General features: G+C 45.9%; 1 protein-coding gene across 1 annotated transcript; it reads left to right on the top strand.

The window, feature by feature from the left end:
* Positions 1 to 2,237: 2,237 nt before the first annotated feature.
* TRIM25 (tripartite motif containing 25) lies at positions 2,238 to 22,337 on the top strand. Its single transcript, XM_077328721.1, has 9 exons — positions 2,238 to 2,978; positions 6,205 to 6,300; positions 7,817 to 8,050; positions 9,065 to 9,221; positions 9,921 to 10,004; positions 10,929 to 10,991; positions 12,324 to 12,350; positions 13,366 to 13,479; positions 18,357 to 22,337. The coding sequence occupies exons 1-9, from the start codon at positions 2,370 to 2,372 to the stop codon at positions 18,884 to 18,886; spliced, it is 1,914 nt and encodes a 637-aa protein (XP_077184836.1). The 5' UTR covers positions 2,238 to 2,369; the 3' UTR covers positions 18,887 to 22,337.
* The last annotated feature ends 1,418 nt before the right edge of the window (positions 22,338 to 23,755 follow it).

Here is a 23,755-nt window from a genome sequence, read left to right as displayed (position 1 = left end):
AAGGGCAGGAGAAAGGGCAAAAGTCCTGCTTAGAGTTTAACCCTCAACCTAGTCCACTTGAACCCATAGGAGCACCTAGTCAAGGGCTTGCAAGACTGTCAAAGCACCTCCTAAACCCCTGAGAGATGGGGGTGTCTGCAGCCAGATCTGCCATGTGAAGGCAGGGGATATTGGGTTGCCTGAGGGATCCCAAAACAAGAATGTTCAAGGGGGGGAATGTATGATCTCTCAAACATTTTTTAAAGTTCTGAGACCCAGACTTGTCAGGGCCAAAATGGAGTGAATAAATATGGCCTCCATTCCCTCTGCCTTCATCTTCCCTAATACTCTGGCGAAGAGAGGGGAAGGGGGAAACAGAACAGAGCCCCTGACTACTGAAGCCAGAAGGTGTCCCCGGGGACCTTGGATCACCCCTCACCTAGGAGCAAAACAGCAGGGCTTCAGTGTGTGAGCTTGGGCAAACAAATCCACCTTGGGAACACCCCATAGCTCAAACACCAACATGAAGTAGATTGTCCTGTGAACACTCGTCATCAGAATAGAATTCTGTTGACTCCTATGTTCAGGTTTCCTGTGATACGGATTGCATTTGGTTCCGCTTGGATTCGGACCTCCTCCTGCCGGACTCATAAGCCTTCCCTGCAGAGTCGCCGGAAGGTGCCTTGTTAGACTTTGTCACTTAGCAAGAATCAGCCACACACTGTCAGTTACAGGGTTAACTATTTGTTTACACGTTGCTGGTGGGGGCAGGCAGAGTCCCCCTGTGCCTGGTTTGGTCAGATAATACATAGCCAACATATTGTCTGCCTGTACCCAGGCTTGTTTCACTTCAAGGATGTCTGCAAAGGACATTAGAGCAAATTGGGTGGTTCGGAGTTCCAGGACACTGATATGTAAACACTGCTCACCTGGTGACCATAAGCTCTGTACAGCAAAACTCTGGCAATGATTCCCCCCCCCCCCCCAGTCTTCAAGGAAGGCATCCATGGTCACTCCAAAGGAACACCCTGCACAAGCAGTTGTCAACCAGGGTTTGGAACATTTATGGGGTGATATGACCATGTATGGTCGTGTCAACCTACCCTTCCAAAATGGCCAGTGATGGGCCTGTTGGGAGTGGGAAGGGGAGGTCCCCCACATGGGTGTGTACACAGCTATGCTCCTCAACTGTATTATGCATGGTTGTGCAACCTCTGAGGAATGTTTCAGTGGTTTCTCAACGGTAAAGTTGAGAAAGGCTGCTGTAACTGACTTAAGCTGTGTCAGTGGTCTAAAGCTCCATCTGCATATTGTGCTACATTATTTGCAACTAGGTTTCCCCCTCCACAGGCCAACTCAGGCTGCCTATAGAGGCCAGACATGAGCAGAGCATCTCGAAATCTAGAGTACAGTTTCCACAGACATTTTGAGAGGGAATACATTCCACCCAAATCTGTGTGTTTCAGGATAATGCTTGTTCAGGGTATGACCCCCCCCCCCCAAAAATACAAAAACCTACTCAATGAATCAATGAAAACCTATTAACACTGGCAAGTGGGAGAAAGAAAAAGAGTAAAAATTCTGGCTGGAAGCAACAACAGACTCTTAATAGGGCTCTTGGCGTATGGAACTCAAGAAAACTGGCACAACAAAATTTGAGGCTCAAGGCAACTTTAAGGCGAACAAAGATTTATTCAAGGCGTGCGCTTTGGAGAGCAGGCACACTTCCTCAAGTAAAATGGAGCTAGGATCATAAGAGTACCGATATAAGAAGGGAGTAAATTAGCCAGTTAGAGGACTAACAGTAATAGCTAAACTAGCAGACTTGGTCAATCACAGACCGCCAGAAAAAAATCCAGCAACATTGGGACGAATAGCTAAACACAGGGGTAGTAAAACTACGGCCCTCCAGATGTCCATGGACTACAATTCCCATGAGCCCCTGCCACATAGAGTATCTGTGAAATCTCTCTTTGTAACTTCTGAAATATTAATTTTAAAAAATCAAGAAAACAGTGAGAAAGATCTAAACAGAAAGTTTTCCAAAGCTCTTGGCCTGTATTATCCTCCCCCCCCCCTTAAAAAAAAGGGAAAAAAAGTCCTGTGCGCGGGCCCACGCTGGCAAGGCAGGGTTTGCACTGAGCAGCCAGGGCTTCCATGACCCGCGGATGGGGATGGGCCGTTGCGTTGCGCAACCTTCCTATCCGCAGCAGGGCGTCGCGAGGGGAGCAGCGCTCGCCGAAGCGCGCGCAACGCTTAGCTTGCCGATCCCCTTCTCGAGGCGCCAGCGCCAGCGCCCGGCCCGCCCCACGGCCACGTGATTTCGAGGAAAGGGCCGTCGGTCGCCCGCTCGCCTCCAGTTTCACTTTCCTGAGCTGCCCGGTGCGGCCATGGCGGATCTCGTGCGGACGCCGTCCGTCCCTTCGCTGGCCGGCTTGGAAGAGGAGCTGACCTGCTCCATCTGCCTGTGCGTCTTCGAGAGCCCGGTGACGACGCCGTGCGGCCACAACTTCTGCCTGCCTTGCCTGGAGATGACCTGGGGCGGCGGGGCGCACACCTTCAGCTGCCCCCAGTGCCGGAGCACCTTCGCCCGGCGGCCGGAGCTCAAGAAGAACACGGTGCTGTGCAAGGTGGTGGAGCAGCTCCAGGTCGGCCAAGGGGGCGACGAGGCCGCCCAGCAGGAGAAGAAGGGCGGGAGCGGCGGGCGGCCCCGAGTGGCCTGCGACAGCTGCCTGGAGGCGGAGGCGGCCAAGACCTGCCTCACCTGCATGGCCTCCTTCTGCCAGGAGCACCTGAAGCCTCACCTGGACAGCCCGGCCTTCCAGGGCCACCAGCTCACTCTGCCCATGAAGGACTTGCAGCAGCGGAAATGCCAGTCCCACAACAAGCTCCTGGAGTTCTACTGCAAAGAGCACCTAACCTGCATCTGCTGCATCTGCCTGGTCACGCACAAGCAGTGCACCACCGTGCCCATGCAAGAGGCCAAGGGGGCCAAAGAGGTGAGCCGACGGATATCTGGAGAGCCACAGTTTGGCCACCTCTGCTTTAGGAGAGTCCTTCTCCAAAGCACTGAAGGACAGGAGAGCCAACCATCCGACTCCTTTGCCTGCCTGAGAAGCTGGGAGAGGGATACGCTCTCAGGCTGAGCTTTTGACCTGCTCAGCACAGTGTCAGACATATTGAAGGAGTTCTCTGCAGATCCTGGGGAACGTGGTTGGCGGGGGATGGCCCTAGCTGTTTAGATGGTTACCCTGGGCGGCAGGCCAGGAACTAAACATATCTGAAGAACGTCAACCAGTCTGGTGTAGTCTTTTGTGAGGCCACATTAAGAGGTTCTTTCCCCCCCCCCCAAAGTGTGGTTTGGAGGTCCACGTCAGCTTGTTGGGAGGTACAAAGGTTACCAGTCAAGTAAGGAGACATGACAGGAACAAAGGAGAGGGCGGGCTGGGTGGGAAATACCAACAACTTTCATCTAATTATGGACAAATATGGGTGGGATATTATGTGGGATAAGGTTTGGAGTTTTGTTGTTGTTTTTGCTCTCAAGTCACAGATGACTTTGGAAGAATCTGTAGGGTTTCCAAGGCAAGAGACTAATCTAGGTGGTTCGCCATTGCCTGCTGTTGCATCATGACCCTAGTATTCCTCAGTGGTCTCCCATCCAGGTACTCATCAGGGCAGATCCTACTTAGCTTCCAAGATCTGGTAATATTGGACTAGCCTGGGCTATCCAGGTTGGGATGTGGGGTAAACAGAGGCCTGTTTTCAGGTGAATTGGGAAATGGTCAGAATTCTGTGTCCAGGCTGGGGCGGGGGGGGGGGGTTCCCATTAATTATAGTGAAATTCCATATATTGAAATTCCATATGGCAGGGGTGGCCAAACTGGTGCTCCAGATGTCCGTAGACTGGCAAGGGCTCGTGATAATTGTAATCCATGGACATCTAGAGAGCCACAGTTTGGCCACCCCTGCACTATAGGGATAGCTCCTTCTCAACATTATCTGTGTACATTTTTCACACTGTCTCATGAAGATACGTGTTAGCACATTGAACTCAGTAGATCTTGTTAATCATAAAACCTACTTCACGGTCTCTTATTTGAAAATGGTCCTCCTTTTGTCTTCCCATCCATCTTTGGAAGAGGAGTCCTTGTTTGGTGGCCTTCATTGCAATGTAGTAAGTGGTCATCACAGGCTTCCCCAACCTTTTTTCAGCCTTCAGGCACCTTTGGAATTAAAGACACCAAAATGTTGGTGAAACTATAAAATGGCTGCTACAGGAGGTGGAGCCAGCTACAAAACGTCTGGCAGAAGACTTTAAAATGAACGTGCTATTGAAAAATATTTTTACGTACAAGAGCTTACCTTCAGTGACTCAGTGAAAGTATTTGTGTTGGGATGGCAGCTGCTGCTAAAGCAACTAAAAAAAATATAGTAGTCAGATCTCCACTGGCCAGTCAGAAGACCTGCTTGGCAGAAGCCCCATTTGGCCTCACCCAGTTTATAAAACCACTTGGTAGGTGCCTAGGAAAGAAATGGCATGTTGAGGACTCCTTGGTCACTAGAACTAGAGCTTTCTTGGGTCATCTTTGATACTTGGGAGAGGTGGTAGACTAATGCCTTGGAAGCTGGTTGCTGGCTTACAACCTCCTATTTTGAAAGGCTTTTATGCCTATCTGGACTTGAATTTTATAGGCCATATATGTCTCTATTGGTTTTGCTGTACTTCTGGCTATATGAGATGTGCTTGGAATACTTTTAGGTGAGAAAGAAGGGTACATTTCATGCATAAACTTGGGTAGTGGTATTCCATTTTCCCTCTTCAAGACAAAACAAAAAACAAATTATGCATTAAATCTGACCAGCGTGCTTTCTGAATTTACAGTTTAATTCTGATTCTTACTGAATTGAAGTGGTATCTCTGTAATCCACATCCTGCGTGTATCTGTTCCTGCACTTTGCACCTCTCTTCTTTCTTGGATTTTCTCCTCCAAATTGAAGAGTTTAACTGTGCACGCTAAAAAGAAAAACCAGATTGCTGAGATTTTTTCTCTCCCCCTTTTTTTGAGCTGTTGATTGGTCTCTGCTGATTGGTTGGCTTCCAGCAGGAGCACCCCCTTTCACTTCTGGTGGCTCCATTTTAGTCCTACTGCGAAGGATTGGGAGAAAGGCAGCTGGAGGCAAAGACAGGCCGGTCTTTAACACCTTCTGATATGAATGCTTATTGCATTACTTAAGAGGACTGATAAAGCAGGGGAAACGCCTTCACAGCACAAAAGTTGAGATAAAATGAAGGCAGAACTAAAGTTGAACTATTGGAAGTGTAAGGGGCTGCTCCTGCTGGAAGCCAACCAATCGGCAGAGACCCATGCAAAATATCAGTGCTGGAGGTGTGGCTGAGGTGGGAGGGAAGGAGAAAAACTGAAAGAGGTAGGATATCTGCACCCAGAAGAAAGTGTGATGGGCCTGTATTTCTCCAGTGAAACAGAGCAAATCCACCCTCGGATATGCCAGGGAATATGTATTGTGAGCCAGCTTGGTGTAGTGGCTTGGAGTGCAGACTTCTAATCTGGTGAGCTGGGTTCGATTCTCTGCTCCCCCACGTGCAGCCAGCTGGGTGACCTTGGGTTCACCACAGCACTGATAAAACTGTTCTGACCGAGCAGTAATATCAGGGCTCTCTCAGCCTCACCTTCCTCACAGGGTGTCTGTTGTAGGGAGAGGAAATGGAAGGCAGTAATATTAGGGTTCTCTCAGCCTCACCAGCCTCACACAGTGTCTGTTGTGGGGAGAGGAAACGGACGGAGACTGTAAACTGCATTGAGACTATTTCAGGTAGAGAAAAGTGGCATATAAGAACCAACGCTGCTGCTTCAGTGCAAATTGGGGAAGGGAAGCAGCATCAGAGTCAGGTGCAGATTGCTGTTTAAAAAAAAACCTGAGGTTGATGACCTTCAAAAGTCCAGTGTAGGTAAGGTCCAGGCTACTGAGTGTGAGTCAACACCACATTGCAATATTATGACATAGCATTTTCTCTGACCTTGCACTGTCCAAAGTGGTGAAGGAACCGTTGTCCAGAGGGGAACAGTGTCTTACTAGTAGCCTCAATGGTTTGTAGTCCATTCCCAATACATGGGGATTGTCGTCCATAGACATCTGGAGGGCCACAGTTTGACTACCCCTGGTTTATCACGTTCTAAAATGGAACCTTTTATTCCTTAACAGTCTCAGTTGAAGAAAAGACTGACAGAACTCTATGCTCTTAATGAGAAGGCTTCACAGTCCTTGGATCAAGTCCGGGTGCAGCAGAAACAAATCAGTGTAAGTTTGTGTATGTCTGTTACAGCTTGCTCTGGAGAGCAAACGTACAGATGGCTTGCTTTTGGTGGAAGAGAAAACCCAAGTAGATCTGTCTTCTTGATTTGGTTTGTAGTCTACTCATGGGGGGTGGGGGTTGGTTGTTTGCTTTTTTATGAATGGTTCATGCTGTGGGAGATCTGTCTGAAGCAGTAGAAAATGTATGACTGGGTTTTAAACCTACTTGAGTCGAGGGGCTGGGCTGGCATCCATCCGTCCAGTTTTCCAGCTCTCTATTCATTTTTAACATTTCCATGTTGCCCTTTCACTCAAAAAGGCTCCCCAAGGTGGCAAATGTCAAAACATTTCAACTGTAAAACGTTTATGAAGACATTGAATTGGCAAGTTAAATATTGCATATGAAATATTTAAAGAATTCAATAAAAACATAAACACACACACACACTGTGTGGGAAGCTGGTCAGGCTGTTCGACTACAATGGGCCAAGTGCAGGTCCTCAGTTGCCCCCTGAAGCTCCCTGTTTACCCTTCGTCCAGACTTTACTCCTTTCCTACTTCATGGGGTTGTTGCGAGGATAAAAGGGAAGGTCCATAGAATCATAGAATCATAGATTCTATGCTTGATGTCCCTAAGACAGAGAGCCAGTGTGGTGTGGTGATGAAGAGTAACAGGCTCTAGTCTTTGTTTCCCCACATGCTGGGCCAGTCCTAGTTCTCTCAGAGCTCCCTCAGCCTCACCTACCTCACACCGTGACTGCATTGGAGAGAGGAGGGGTATGTGATTATAAATCTCTTTGAGACTCCTTCAGGTAGAGTCAGAGTACTTTTATTTATTTTATTTTATTTTTATTATAAAATTAAAAAATAATTTTATTTTATTTATTTGGATTTTTTTTTTTTTACAGCTCTGGGCGGTTTACATGGAACATCATGTAATTTTACATGGAACATTATAATAATTTAATCTATAACGTCCAAGTTTCAATACAACATCATAACAACCAAGTAACAATTTATAACAATTTATTGGCATAAAACAGCAGAGCATAAAACTAAAACTTAAGAATTGCAGTAACAAAATCCATAGTGGAAAGATTTTCATTTAGGTTTGCCAACAATGACTTAGCTACTTTTACAATTATTGCTGAGACCTTCACACTTAGTATAGTGTTAATCCATTGTTGCTCCTTTGGGTAGCAAACAGCTAGGTATCAAAACCCCAGCTCTTGTTCTTCTACTGTTAGTCACCAGGAGGAAAGGCAGGATAAAAATGCAATATATTATGGATAAAAAAGTTACTTAGCTACTTGAAGTGCCTTATTGAATCTCTGGGAGCGTCATCCTCTTGGAGAAGAAGCTTAGGAAGAGGTCCTCTAGTTTGAGCCCATCCTCTGCAGAGATCTTGCACAAGAATCAGTCCCCAGAAGAAGTAACATGTTAGACAGTGTGGCACTCTGCCCTTTGGCCCCATTACCCGCTTAACCATCTGTGAACGGTTCCCAAATGTTTGTCTCTTCAGGAGATTGCTGCCCGCAAAATGGATTTGTTGAGGGCTGAGTTCCAGGAAATGATGGTCTTAATCAAAGAAGAAGAAAAAACAGCCATGGCCAAGGTTGGAGCAGAGGAGAAAAAAGTTCAAGACAAGTTTGATTACGTGCATACCATCCTGGGCCGGAAGAGAAAGGAAATCCAGGGGGAGAGAGACCAGATTGAAACGATCTTGACCGAAGATGATGACATTACATTCTTAAAGGTTAAAAAGTCTTTTGTTCCCCTTTTCTGCACGTGCCTTTGCTGAAAGGCTTAGAACTTTGATTCATTAGATTTAACATAAGTTGAATAGGAAGGCTATGCATTTCCATCTGTTTCTAACAGCTTGTCCTTGTGGCAGCTTGTGTAGATTTAACATGCCTGCATCTCAGTTTCTCATGGTTATTTAGATTATTTTAAATACTGAGTGGTGATAGGCTGGCAAAGCAAGGTTTTCACACTGGGCCTGGAATGAATAAGTCAGAATTCTGAATCCTGTGGCCAGGGGGATCATTTGCATTGTTCGGTACTGGGACTTGGTGGTTTGTGTGTCCCTGTAATTCAACCAGAGGTATCTTAAGCTTCCACGTGGTTCTTATTTTGCTCATAACATAAGAAGAGCCCTCCTGGATCAAACCAATGGTCCATTTAGTCCAGCATCCTGCCTCACAAAGTGACCAACAATAGGGCATAGAGGCCAAGGCCTTCCCCGATGTTGCCTCCTGGCTCTGGGATTCAGAGGATTAGCGTCTCTGAATGTGGAGTGGCCACTGAGAGACTTACCCTCCATGAATCCATCTAGTCCCCTTTGAAAGCTGCTTATCTGTGTGGCCACCACTACAACCTCTGGCCGCAGATTCCATGTTTTGATCACTCAGTGTAAAGTAGTATTTCCTGTTGTCCATCTTGAACCTACTGCCCATTAATTTCACTGGACGCCTGCGAGCCAGGTGTGTATATTACAAAGAAAATCAGGACCATGATTTAATTGTGCATCGGCTGAAACGTGCGTGTCTGCATGGTAAGACTCAACTTTCTCTACTCATGGGAACATGTGGCAGGAAAAAAACATGGTACTGCTTTTTTAGTATTACACTTGACCAAGCATGTGAAAACACTGCTGGGTGGTAAGTCTTTGTTGAATCATAATGAGCAAAACAATCCCTGCTACACTTACGATAACTGGGATTCTTGCTGGTTAGAGTGAATCTTCACATGGTTTTCTGTTTTATTTCAGAAGGCAGCTAAACTACGGCAGTCCTCTGTCAAAGATGTATTCATCCCCAAGATAGATTTGGATCAAAACTTGATACATGCCATTTATCAAAAAGCGTTTGGCCTTAAAGAAACAGTGAAGGAGCTAGTGGCTCAGCCCCAAGAGAAGAAAATTGAAGGTACTTAATTTGATCTAAACCTTTTTAAATGACTTATGCCTTATGTGTTACTATATTTTGGACTGAAGATGCCAGTGTGTGTGAGTGTGTGAATACACACGACCTCTGAAATTTGAACTTGTGTGTGTGTATACACACATTTAAATTTCAGAGATTGTCTAGCTTTGTTAGTAATTGTGTGGATGATTGTTAAAGTCTGTTTTATTGCTTGGAATATCAGGAAACAGCCTAATGCTGGGAGCGATTGAGGGCAAAAGAAGAAGGGGAGGACAGAGAATGAGGTGGCTGGATGGAGTCACTGAAGCAGTCGGTGCAAACTTAAATGGACTCCAGGGAATGGTAGAGGACAGGAAGGCCTGGAGGATCATTGTCCATGGGGTTGTGATGGGTCAGACACGACTTCGTACCTAACAACAACAACATCTGGTCAGGTTGAGAATCTCAGCCCCATTCTTTTCATCTATCCAATGGGCATAGGAGTGGCACACAAATTGTCTTAGTGTGTCCCTTTCCCTTATAGCATCACTTGACCCCTCTGAACTGTCAGCAGACTCAGAACTGGGGACAATAATATCTACAAATATGCCTAAGCTTAAGCCCCCTCAATACACATACCTTATTACAACGGGGTGTCCAGTGTAGCTCTAGTGAGGAGCCTGATCTCAGTCATAGCACTACTTGTGTGTAATTCCCTTGCAGGAAAAGGACCCTGGAAACCCAAGCCAAATGTCCAGCCTGGAAAAAACCCTCCTCCACAGCCAACCAAAAAGAGCGCTATGCCAAGTAAGGATATAATGCAACTCCCGCATGCCAAATTCCTTTCATGGTAGCAAGTATTAGCTAGAGTTCGACATAGATTTTTAGGAGGATTGAAGATGTTCCGATAGAGGCAAGGTTGGTTGTGGTGCAGTCACGTCCTTTTGTTCTGTCAGAAGCAATGGTGTGTACTTTGCTGGCATAAGTGCCTCCTTAGTTTTCTCCAAGTGGTTTTGGTCCTATTTTTAGCTGGAGATATAGGAGACTGGAACCGGGTATTGGGAGAATTCTGAAATGTGCTGAGAATCTTGGTGCTGCTGCTTGTGGGGAGGGAGTCCTAAAGCTTTGGAGGGAGGCGGAAGGGGCTAAAAAGTATGGAATAGCAGATTGAAAAGGGCCTTCAAATTCTGATAATTGAAACATTAAACCGAATGCTGAAAAGGCAATACATGTTTGTAGGAAGGAGTTTTCAGTGACTAAATGCAAGCTTTTCGGTCTTTTACTGAAATGGTGGCCTGGTAATCTCCAAATCCTCTTAGTAAACTACTTTTGCTAGGGAAGCTGGGAATCTTCAAAACATTATCTTCCTGGCTGGGCAGGCTGTGTGCAATGCCAGGCATGCCACATGCTGCACATTGTACAGCATACCTTGTAAATGGGTACATTTGTGCAAGCCACTGGCTGTTACCTATGCTAGCAAAGAAGAGTCCCAGATCTGAAGCAGATTTTTGGATGATTTGTCTCAACCTGTAGGGTATGTCTTATGATCTTGTGTGCTGATGGCAAATTGAATCCACATGTGTTATTCTTAGCACGAAACAATTCTTGGCCGTTTGCCTCAAGGCTACTGACTTCTCTCGGCTTGGGAGTCATTGTGTTGTACCTTGTGTGTTGTGGTGACTCCTCCTTTGTGAATTCTGTGTCTGGTTTTTGTATTCTTTCTTCCCAAAGATGCTACGAAAGAGGCTCCGAAGCCTTCACAGGAGTCAAATGCAGATGATGCCGCAGAAACCAGTGAGTGCTGCTCAGCATTCGCTTCATATGCAGAGAGAGATGAGAATGGAGAGAGAATGAGACTATGGGGGATTAATTGCTGAGCAGGGTTCAATTGCTGAGCAATTCCAGGCAGGAGAGAGGAGCCTGTCCTTAAGTTCCATGACTTAGACAGGTGCATTCCGGACTTCATAGATTTCCCACAGGTCTGAAGAAAAGGAGGAGCAGCCCCAGCCTCATTGCCTTGCTCTGTAGGCAACTTGGCCTGTCATTTGCCTCCCTTGGCTGTGTGGCAACCTGTCATGGGCATGATCCTACTGGAGACCATGGCATATTTGGGGTGTGTATCTGTGTGTATTTGGGGTGTGTATCTGTGTGTATTTGGGGGGGTGTTTCTGTCCTCCTTCTCTACATAGGTTTTTTTTGGGGGGGTTGCATTTATTTGCTACCTCTCTCCCCATTGGCTACCCGAAACAGTTTAAATATTTCCATTTTATCCTCTTAACAGGTTGGGTGGTGGAAAGGAGCTGTGGCTCAGACAGCACACTCACATACACACACGTATGAGTCTGTGTGGTATTGTGGAGTGAGTGTTGGACCAGCATCTCGGGAGAACAGAGTTTAAATATCTACACATACACTGGACACCCCCTAGGTGACCTTGGGTCCATCACAAACTCTCGGCTTGCCTGGCCTGCCTCACAGGGTTGTTGTTGCAAGTAAAAGGGAGAGCGGTGTTCAAAACTGCCTTGAGTCCCAAGTGGGGAGAAAAGCAGGATATAAATATATGCATGCACCTGCCTTCCTCAAAATAGCCCTGAGAGTGTGCCTTGCTCAAGGCCAGGCAAGCAGTCTTCACGGCAGAGAAGGAAATTGAAATGGGGTCTTCTCCAATCATTGTGTGATGCGATCCTCTACTCCACACTGGCTTTGATACCCTCCCAAATAGCCTGACTACTTGGCCCAAGCAAGAGTTTGCCTGAAAGAGGCCTTTACCCTGGATGAGAGCTGATCACTGCCATTATATTTAATGCCTGGCTTTAGCCCTTCATATAATCTAAAAACAAGTTTCTCTGAGCTTGGGCAGGGTACATTTCCTTCCCATTGAGTCATGGCAGGTCACCGCCACAAATAGAGGGTTAACTAGTTTTTTCAACTCTGCAAGATTTGTTGCTGGTTAAAGCTGTAAAGTACTTCTTAACTTCCTGGTAGCGGTTTCCATGAGTGATCCTCACAGCTAGCCTTCCCATCCTTAGTCATTAGCTGCTCCTTGCATGTTTCGAGAGAAATATTTAGAAAAATGTTTTTCCACCTTCTTTTGGAGTAACTGAATTTCCTCTTTCTGTTTCTCAGAGCAAAGGCGGCGACCTGGTAAACGGGGTAAGTTCTGTCTTGCAAAAGCCCCTTTCCTGCAAATATATAGTTCTGCTTTAAATCTGAGAAACGGCTGAGCCCAATTTCTACATGGATGGGTTGGGAGGAAATTCCACTGATTTCAGCAGAATGTGTGCAGGATCGGAATTCAAGTCTAGCAAGATTTTGAGTGAATAAGCATTTCAGATTCCAAGCTCCCTTCATCAGATTCATGCTTTGTCTTTGGAAATCTGTTGGAATTTTAAAGTGCTACTAGTCTGGAGTCTAGCTTGTCTCCAGCAGACTGATACAGCTACCCTCTAAAAATGTACCGGATCAGGGTCCAGAGCTAGCAGAACTAGCTGTGGTCTGTTGTGGAAAGAATAAGACACGAGCCCAGAGATCTGGGATCCAGATCTCACATTGCCCAAAAAGTCTTGGGTGTCAAGCTCCCGATTTGTAAAATGAGATGTGGCCTACCTTGCAGGGTGGTTGTAAAGTATTTGGAGCTTGTTGGTTGTGAATTAGCAGAGGTGTTGTTGTTTTGGGAATGTCGCTGCACGATTTTCCCCCTGCCGCTTTGTAATTTCAGAGCAGGGTGAAATGGCAGCTACCAGCTGCCAGTACCAAAGCAAATCGTGGTTTGATTAGTCAACCACCAGAGGGAGCGGGAGAGGCATGCAGTGGTCTGCATTGCACAGCAAAGGTCTGGAGAGGAATGCCTGTTGCTAATAAGATCTGCTGCCAGCCTGGATGGGGAGCAAATAAACCCACTTTGCTTTGAATTGTGTCAAATCTTCCTGTAATTTGTCAGTAATCTGGTGAGCCGTCCTGAGCCATGTGGACACAGACAGAAACCTCAAGGCTGCTCTTTGATTGAACTCGGTAGCCTTTTTGCTGCAAGGCGTTTTTTATTGTCGTCTTATATAAAACAGAAAAAATGAGCTGCCTTGTTTGGTGTGTTATGTGTGGCTACCCATTCAGAGCGCATCAATCCCTTGTGTTTGTGTCCCCCGCTCTACCGACCCTTCTACAACTACAGCGACAAGTCCTTCCCAGAGAGCACGAAGCTCCAGCAGGCCTCAACCTGCGAATCCGACTCCATCGGGAAGTCTGGAAACCTTCTTAAGCAAATCGAGAGAGGAGCTCCTGGAATGTAAGTGACCCAGGCCCTTCTGCCCTAATTGCTCTTGTCCCCAGTAGCCTTCCAGTCTTCCTCCGCATTCTGGTGCCTCCGTGAAATCGAATCCAGAATGCAGGTGGGTGGAAGAATGGCTTCTTAATGGCTGGCATTGTGAAGCACAGATTTCTCTCTCTCTCCCCCCCCTCCCTCCCACCAGTGGCATCAACTTTCACTTTCTGCCACAGCAGGGACTGGCACCTATATATCCCCCTCGTAGGAAGGCATTTTGCTGGAGGCATGGAGTTGTACTGGAGGCAGACCTCGCCCGTCCATCAAGCTGATAACCCCGGCTGCTGCTTACAAGGAGGCTTTAGGGGTGGATGGGCCAGTGTGTCTCCAGTGCTTGTGTGCCACTCACACCCTTACGTATCTCTTAGTCCATGCCCAGGTTCTGGGGAGAGTTCAGGGGGCTTGAGGAATGCCAGGATTGGAAAGGGAACGGTTAGGATACTGGGCACGACCCCCACTATGCTCTCTAGAATTGATCCTGAAGGTTTTTCAGCCTAACTGAACTCACAGGGCCCCGGGTGATGCCAACTGCTATTGAGTTGTGACTGACTTATGGCAGCCCCTTAGTGACTTCCAGGGAAGAGACGTCTGGAAGTGGTTTGCTTGCCTGCCTCTGTATAGCAGCCCGGACTTCCATGGTGGTCTCCCATCTATGAGCTGATCAGAGTTGACCCTGCTTAGCTTCCAGGATCTGATGAGATCGGGCTAGCCTGCGCCATCCAGGTCAGGACAATAGGGCCTTTACTAAGGTTTAAAATGGAACAAGGGAGCTATGCTTGCCACCCTTTGTTCTTTGGAGTAGGTTCTATGGGAGGAGGAAGGTGATGCTTCTTGTTATGCTGATTATTACTACTACTACTACTACTACTACTACTACTACTACTACTACTACTACTACTACTACTACTACTACTACTACTACTACTACTACTACTACTACTACTACTACTACTACTATTTCAATTTATTACCTGCCACTCCCAAGTGGCTCGTGATGGGTTACAATAATCTGAATAAAATCCCCAGTAAGACCCTCATTAAAACTGCATAGACCCAGTAATCGCAATACAAAAAAAGAGATACAATGGAAAAATACCAATTCGAAACACTATCCATTCCCCCAATAAAAATCTCATAGAGGGAGGCGGGAAGAGGGGTGCAGATGGAAGCTGCAGCCGCCATACACATTGCGCTATCCTGGAAGGGGGGGCCATACAGATCTTCCAAGCCCCGCTGGCCTCAACCATAGACCTGGCGGAAGAGCTCCGTTTTGCAGCCCCTGAGGAATGCCGGAAGTTCCCGCAGGGCCCGCAGCTCCTCCGGGAGCTCATTCCACCAAGTCGGGGCCAGGACCGAAAAGGCAGCAGCATCCGTAATGAATAGGAACATTGGTAGTGAGAAGAATATTAGATCGGTGAGTCGGTCACCTCTCCCCTCTTCCCAAGGGTCTCCTCTCGACTGGAGGAATCCCGGAGGGGCTGAAGGAGGCAGTGGGACGGCCCCTGCTGAAGAAACCATCTCTGGATCCGCGGGAGCTCGCCAACCACCACCCTGTCTTGCATTCAGCGTTCCTAGGGAAAGTGGTGGAAAGAGCTGCCGCGGTCCAGCTGAGAGCATTCCTGGAAGAAGCTTTGGTCCTAGACCCAGTTGGGCTTCCGGCCTGGTCATGGAGTTGAGACAGCACTGGTTGCCCTCTCACCTCCGCCAACAGCCAGATCTAGGCGGGTCAGCACTGCTAATATTACTCCCTCTCGGCAGTATTCGACACAGTAGAGCAGGGGTAGTCAACCTGTGGTCTTTCAGATGTCCATGGACTACAATTCCCATGAGCCCCTGCCAGCGTTTGCTGGCAGGGGCCCATGGGAATTGTAGTCCATGGCCATCTGAAGGACCACAGGTTGACTACCCCTGCAGTAGAGCATGAGCTGCTAGCTCATCGCCTCCCTAACGCCAGGCTGTGAGGGACAGCCCGTCAGTGGCCGATCTCTTTTCTCTGAGGTCACAATTAGAGAGAACCAAACCCACTGTTGGCTCCCATGTGGGGTGCCACAAGGAGTGGTTATCTCCCCAGCCCTACGCAATATCCTCTTGCCCAGCTGATAAGGAGGTTCAGAGTGGGATGCCGTTGATATGCTGATGACACCCAGCTTTTTGTCATGATGGATGGCCACCTTGACTCACCCCCAGGCTCTTTAGCCAGATGTCTGGAAGCAGTGGGCTGGCTCAAACACTGCCATCTGAAGCTCAATCCTTCAAAGATGGGGGTCTTGTGGTTTGGTAGGGAAGGGCTAAGTGAGGAAGCTTGCCTGCCCTACCTGGATGGGGTGTGACTAGCAGTTGCACACTCAGCCGGGAACCTGGGCATGATCTTCTATACCTCCCTCTCCTTGGAGGAATTGGTCACCAAGGTAGGAAGGCTAGCTTTCTTCTGCCTAAGAGACTTGCACCCTACTTGGCCCCAGAACACCTAGCCACAGTGATCCATGCAATGGTCACCTCTAGACTAGATTTCTGCAACCCTCTCTATGCGGGTCTGCCCTTATCCCTGACCCAGAAACTATAACTGGTCCAGAATGCGCCAGCCAGGATCCTTACAAGAACACCCTGGAGGGCCTACATTCAGCCTGCACTCCAACAACTGCACTGGTTACCAGTTGAATACCGGATCAGGCTTAAGGTTCTGGTAATCACCTTCAAGGCCTTACGTGGCCTGGACCCTGAGTACCTGGGAGACCGCCTCTCTACCTACACTCTGTGCACTACACTCTGCAGGCTCCATTAAGCTGTTGATCCCTGGCCCAAAGAGTTCATGTGGCCTTGAATCAGAGCAAGGGCCTTTTCTGTCCTGACCCCCACCTGGTGGAACGATCTCCCAGAAGAGATCAGGGCCCTGCTGGAACTTTAAAAAGTTCCAACAGGGCCTGCAAAATGGAGCTCTTCCACCAGGCCTTCAGTCAAGGCCAATGAAACAATGCTGTCCGTCAGAACATTGAGACCCCACTCATCACCAACTATACTTTGCTGGCAGATGTGGCAAACCACAGCACTGAAATTTGAAATTGCGAGTTATAAAGCTATGTTATAATTCAGTGTTAAATGTTCAACAATTTATTGCTATGAGTTTCCATTGTTAGAAATAGATATGGTCTCAATTATTATGTGTTCCCTGTATTGCACTATGAATTTTACTGTAAACCGCCATGAGCCACAAGGGAGGATGGTATACAAATGTAATAAAATAAGTAAACTGGCCTTTTACTAGTTGATTATAAGTCTTTCTGGAGACTTGCGGTTTGCAAAGGGCTTTCCTGCTTTGCCATCTGTGATCCTTTTTAACTGACAGGACCAAGGCTTGAACCTGGGAACTTCTGCATCCAAAGTTGGTGCTCTGAGCCACTGAGCTGAGCTTTTCCTTGTTCACACTGACACAGTTTGGGATTGTTGGAGATCTCACATGTTTTCCAATCCTTTAAAACAGTGCCTGCCGTATTTATTCATCTGATAGATGGCTGTATTGATGTATTATAACTTAAAGTCAAGGGAGAAGAGCGATAGAGGTCACTGCTATTCCCCAGAATGGGAGAAAGGAGCTTTTTGGGTTGTAGGACCATATTTTCATACATTGGAGACTGGGCTCCCTCTCCCATCCTCTGCTCAGCATAGGTTATCTTCAAAATCTCTTATTAACTACTTCTGTATAACAAAGTTTGAGTCCAGGGGCACCTTTAAGATTCACAAAGTTTCATTCTAGGTAATAAGCTTTTGTGTGCATACACATGTCGTCTTATGCCTTGCATAAAACTTTGTGGATCTTAAAAGTCCCACTGGACTCAAACTTTGTGCTGCTGCTTCAGACCAACACCATGTGCAAAAGAGGGCTGGTCAAATGAAAGTATCCAAAATAGAAAAATTCAGCTGTTTGGCTGTCAAAAGGGTAATCTGTTTTTGTTTATATTTGTTCCAGTTGATTGAAAAAGTGAATAACTTCAATAATTAATATTCAATAGATATTATCTTCATATCTGTGAAGTCATAGTTATAAGAATGAAAACATAAATCAAACCAAAACGGGTTCCGGATAAACACAATTTTTTTTCTCGGTAGCTTGTTTTTTAATGTTTCCTTCTTCCTCAGAGGTTTTATTTTTAAATGAGACTCAATATGTGTTTTTCTATGGCCAGAACTTCCCTGCGAATCTAGACAAAATGGTCTTTTTATTATCGGATACCAATCCCTTAATAATTAGTTATAATGTTTCATTATTTGCATCAGCAGCAAGGAATATTAGAGCCAAATTTATGCCACCAGAGAGCTAGAAACCTGAATTCTTATTGTCTTCCATTATTTATGGACTACTGCATAAATTGTTCTAATTCTTTTACTGTTTTTTTGATATCAACTGCTATGATATTGCTGGTGTTTTAATGGCCTCTGGCTGGAAACAATAAAGTCTTATAATATGTGTTTTTCATAGCCATAGAGCAGTTAAGAGCCTGAGCCAGAGGGGCTGTTTATATAGAACCACTGAGGAATAAGGAAACATTGAAAATGGGCTATTGAGAAAAAAATAGTGTTTATCCGGAACCCGTTTTGGTTTGATTCAGACCAACACAGCTTCCCACCTGAATCTGCTCCTGTATGCAACCAAACAGACTGTTGCTTTTATTCTCATGCTATAGGCTTGGTTTGGCATATGATCCATCAAACAAGGGATAGGAGGATCAAGTAGAAGATTTTAAAATAGTCAGCAACACAATGCTTTTATTGTTTTGTTGTCTTGCTCTGTAAACATAACTCTTTGTCCATCTCCTGTCTCCCCTCACTGTTCATTCCCCCTGCAGTTGCTACGAAATTCACTCTGGATTACCACACAGCACACAACAAGGTGATTTTATCGGATCAGAACACCAAAGTTTCTGTGTCGGAAAAGACCCAGGCTTATCCCCCTCACCCTCAGCGCTTCACGTATTGCTCCCAAGTGCAAGGCTTCCAGTGCTTCAAGAGAGGGATCCATTACTGGGAGGTGGAGCTGGAGCACAACAACTTCTGTGGGGTTGGGATCTGCTACGGGACCATGGCAAAGCAGGGGCCCGAAAGCCGCCTTGGCCGCAACAGCAGCTCCTGGTGCATCGAATGGTTCAATGCCCGGATTTCAGCTTGGCACAACGACGTCGAGAAGTGCCTGCCCAACACCAAGGTGAAGAAGATCGGGGTCCTGCTGAATTACGAGGGTGGCTTTGTTATTTTCTTTGGAGTCAGTGAGAAAATCAGCCTCCTCTACAAATTCCGGGCAGAGTTTACCGAAGCCCTTTATCCTGCCTTTTGGGTGTTCTCCAGCGGAACCACCATCTCAGTCAGCCAGTTGAAGTGAGCGGCTGAACCTAACAGCAGGAGCTTCCTCTGCTTGTTGGCATGCTGAACCCATCTCCCTTTTATGTTAGAATCTAGGCTTGTGTGCAGCTTTCTTGTTGCAGTCAAAACAAAGGCACCTGGTTTTGAGGCTCCCTCTGCGTTGACGATCTGAAAAATCCAGGGTTACTGAAAACAAAGATCATAATCTGCCAAGAACTTCACTGAAATTTGTAGTTGTGGGTTTTCTGGGCCACATTTGGCACGGAGAGGTTCCCATCTGGCCATATCTCACAACCTGGAAAACCCACAACCACCAGCTGACTCCAGCCATGAAAGCCCTTGGCAAGTCATCCCCACTGAAAAGTCCTTGTGGAACCCCTTTCAGGGATACTTGTCCACGGAGTTCTTGGTGGGTTGTGCATATATCAAGTTAGACTCCGAAGGACGGCCAAAGTGGGCCTTTGTGAACAGGATATTGTTGTGTGTAGCAGAAAGGATATGCTTTCTGTGCATGCCGTTGAAGGCTGCCACAATTCTCTGCATCATCTCTGTTGACCAGGCAGGCAAAACGGATGGACATAACACAGACAAAACCCTCGAGATCTTATTTAGGATCTGTTTTGAGTTATTTCAGTGACCTATAAAGGGCTTTAGTTTTCACGGATGAAAATCCAGCTGTACCATGGAGATAGCTTGTATCAAATATTGCTAATCCTAGTCTTGAAGAAGGACTAGACGGATAATTTCAGAGGAGTTGCTGGGTTGAGGCGGGACATTCATTTAAAAAAGAGATCTTTTGAGTTCCAGGGTACCTCACAATCTGTAGTGCTTTTACAAAGCATCTTCCAAAAAGCCCTGAGAGCGCCTTCATCTTGGAGTCCCTGGAGATGCGGAGAAGTTCTTTTAAACATAAACCGTCACTTAGCTCAGTTTGGTTCTTCAGAGTTATTCTGATCTAAAGAGCTAGGGCGGTAGAAGGCCTTAAACAACATGTAGTATGCAGAGATCCTAAGTTACAAGGAGGATTTTTGTTGCATTTTCATGGGTTTTCAGACCAGGCCTTCCACTCAAACTGAGAGGTTATCACACAGAACTCGCTCAAATCTTCTTGAAATGGACCGCATCTGTGGTTGATCACTTGAGAAGAGGAAGTTGGTTTTGAGGAACTTAATATCTCCAATAATGGTCTCTAATTTTGGAGGGTTACTGGCAAGAGGCTGTGGAAGAAAAAATAAGTGTATTGGGCATACCTTGATAGCGTTGATCTTCTGCCCTCCACTGACACAGCTGGCTCAGTCTCTCTTGTGTGTCCCAGGCTGTTTCTCAGGTGACATCTTTGATGGCATTTGGCAATGGAACCAAATGTTGAAAGATCACTTGTATGACTCTCAAGAACTTCCAAGCACTTTACATAAGCCAGGTTGAAGCATGTTTGGAGCGGTCCTTCCCACCTGCCGATTGATGCTTAAATGGGAGGCAGCCTGGGAAGGATCCAGGGACATTGCAAGGCATCGTGTTTTGACTCTGAGCACAATGCAGCCTTAATCTGACAGCTGTGCACCCTCAAAATACAGAGGATCATTTTGCAGCTGTTTTTTTTCTAAAGGAGACAAACTAGGGGGACATACATAGAGGATTTTCCACATAAGGAACCAGGAAGATGCTTGACCTAAATGTGTTGATTTATGATGTTCTGCATTCTGAGAATATCAACACATATTAATGGCTTGAGTCAAATTAAGCTGGAGAGTGCTGGTAGCATAAACAGATTGCATGCTCTGAGACTTCTAGAGAAAGCTTAAAATCAAGCAGTACTGCAAACTGGTTTCTTAAAAACTGGTTAAAGAGAGCATCAAGTCACAGGGCTCTTCTGTTGATCCATCAGTGGTCCAGCTTTAGGGTACTCTGTGAGGAATTATGCTTTGAAAGCTAGTGGTGACATCTGGAGTCTACCTTGAGTCAACTGTGCTCTTGCACCCAATGTTTTCTTGAAAATATTTCTGGAGCCCAAGACACAGAAGTCACAGAGGTTGGGAACTGTACCACGCAGTCTATTCAGATATCACTGGGAGAAAAGCAGGGCTCCTGATTAAACTTCGGAGAGCTTCAAAAAATGAGACTCTAAGTCAGAACTGAACAGAATACGAGGCAGAAATCGGAGTCAGAAATATTGACCTGTAGTGTGGCTCTAAGGACAAACTCAACCCTTAGTCCACAAATTATTTGTTGACAAGGGAACTGATAAGAGGGTCAAATCATCTCTGAAATAAATTCTTCTCCAATGCAGCACATTGCGCCTCAGTATTCAGGACTCGGAGCTGTGAGGTTGTTTTCCTGCAGCTGGCCTTGCTGAGTTGCTGTAGTTGAAGAATTTTTCCTGCCGCAGGGAAAGATTTTTGTCTCTCTCGGAGGCTTCCTCCCACATCTTTTCCTCAGGCTCCGTCTTGTATTCTAGACTCTCTACTGAGAAATGAACTAGGGACACTTTCCTGGAGATTAGAAACTGCCCCTGTATTGGAGATCAGGTGCAGTGGATCCACACAGCTGTAGCCAAGTTTTGTGTGGTCTGGAATATATTTCACAGTTAGCGTTTGGAGCGCTTTGGGCCTCTGGTTTTTGCCTGCTTCAGAAATCCATTAATGGATCTCTTAATCACTTTGAAATGATTGTCGGGTTTCCTTGGGAATCTTACTTTGGATAGACCAATGCCTTTTCTTTCTATGGTTCTTTCTCTTCAGCCTCATTTAATGCTGATTACCAACCACAGGTTGATTTTAGTCCAGAGAGATACTTAAGAGAGGGTTTGATTATTTTAAAATGGAAACCCAGGCTCTTCTTAGCCAGAGAGAATGTTGTTTCCTCGCTTGGCAAAACATGCTGCGGGATATGGTAATGGGTAGGGTCCCACTAAGCACTGTAGGTTTTCAATCTAGGTGAAAACCATCAGGAAGATGCCTTCTAGTACTCACGTGCATGTACATGTTCACTCAATTAAGATGATCTTGCACAGTGATTGAAAATTTTAGCTAGGCTAGGAAATGAACTGGAAGGTAGCATTGGTGTTAGCAAAAATGTTGGGAGAAAAATGTGAGAATGATCATAAGAGAAAGAAAGGGGGAGCTAAAATCCAGCTTGTTGAATTCATGTTAATTGCTCCACTGCATAATCCTAACATTTATGATAAACCAGCTAAAAAATATCAAGTGATGCTTCTAGTTCAGAGGACTTTTTGTTAGCTTGTTCATCTGTGGGGACGGGCTTAAGAAGCAGAGCCTGAAAACAAATGGTCAACTACACAAAATTGCTTGTCATTTGTCACATGTGTGTTGTTTTGATTGGTTTGTAATCCATGCGCTGCCATTTGGAATGCTCCATTTTATTGTGACGTTTCCAGAATCTTATAACTTGTTCTGTTTGCATCATTCATCTCAATGTAGTGGAAATTCAATAAAGTTTGATTGTGACCATTAGATTATCATGGAGTGATTTCTTTGGAAAAATGTAAACATATTGCCCAGTGGATTGGTTTTAAATCCTGGAGATTTAAATCACTAACCGGGGGAAGTCCAATTCAAATAACTGATTTAAGTAAAAGTATTATTATTTAGATATGACATGAATACACATTTGTCCTATAGCCATGCAACATATGGATTAAAGCTGAAAGCACATTAAGTTTCTTACTATTGTTACTATTCTTTAATTCAGGGGTAGTCAACCTGTGGTCCTCCAGATGTCCATGGACTACAATTCCCATGAGCACCTGCCAGCGACATGCTGGCAGGGGCTCATGGGAATTGTAGTACATGAACATCTGGAGGATTAGGTAGTAAAAAATACATGGGTTAACAGGGTGACTCCAAGACAGGATCACTTTACTTGTAGCCTAAAGCCATGATCAGTTTTTATGAAGAAGTGATGATGGTTGGAATCTACACTACAAGGTTCTGGCCAGCATTCTTTCTGACTTTAGTGTGTCCCTTCTCATTATTTATTTGAAACCTCTAGTAGCTGCCTTTTTGCCTCGCAGAATTGAAGGCAGCTGACAGAATTAATTAAACATTATAAAAGATGAAAACACACACACAAAAGCCACAAAAGTCAGCAGCATAAAAAACTCCAGTTAGGACATCCAGCCATAAAAGTTAACAGATCAAAATGCAGTCCTAAATAAAACACTTTAGTTGCTTCTTGAAGATTGACAAGGGGGTGTGTGCATGTGCACCACCCTCGGGAGGTTATTCCAAACCACGGGCTGTGGCAGAAGAGGTTGCTCATTGTGTACCCCCCAAATAAGTGTTAATTGGTAGGGCAGTTAGGAGGGCATCTCCCCATGATCTTAAGTTCCAGGCAATGTATGGGAGAAGACAATCCTTCAGCTATTTTGTTCCTAAGCCATTTAGGGCTCTAAAGGAGAAAAACACCATCTTAAATTGAGCTTGGGAGCAGACTGAAAGCCAGTATAATTGCTGTAGGACGCATGTTCCTGATGGCTGGCCTCAACCAGCAGTTTAGCCACACTAGATGCACTTTCAGAAGATTCAAGGGCAGCTCCAAGAAGAGTGCAATGCAGTAGTCCAGACTAGATGCACCAAAGAATCATTGTAACTAGATCTGATTGACCCAGGAATGGAGGCAAGTTGAGAGACCAGACACAGCTGGGCAAAAGTCCACTGAACCTCAGCAGCTTTTTAAGTCACCATCGTGTCATGCAGCATTCCAAAGCTGCACACCTGATACTTCAAGGGGAGCATGAAGGAATGAAAAGAGGTTTATATGACACACAACTAAAACAAATGGGGCTTCCTTCAAGTAAATGATTGGCTTGGAGCCGATGTCATCCTGTGTATGTGTGGCCGTTCTCTGCAAAAGCAGTCCTGCAGCACTT

The sequence above is a fragment of the Paroedura picta genome, chromosome 3 (assembly GCF_049243985.1).
Source record: "Paroedura picta isolate Pp20150507F chromosome 3, Ppicta_v3.0, whole genome shotgun sequence".
NCBI classification, from domain to species: Eukaryota; Metazoa; Chordata; class Lepidosauria; order Squamata; family Gekkonidae; genus Paroedura; species Paroedura picta.
The sequence above is the reverse complement of the archived record's forward strand: the minus strand, read 5'-3'. Positions and strand labels throughout refer to the sequence as shown.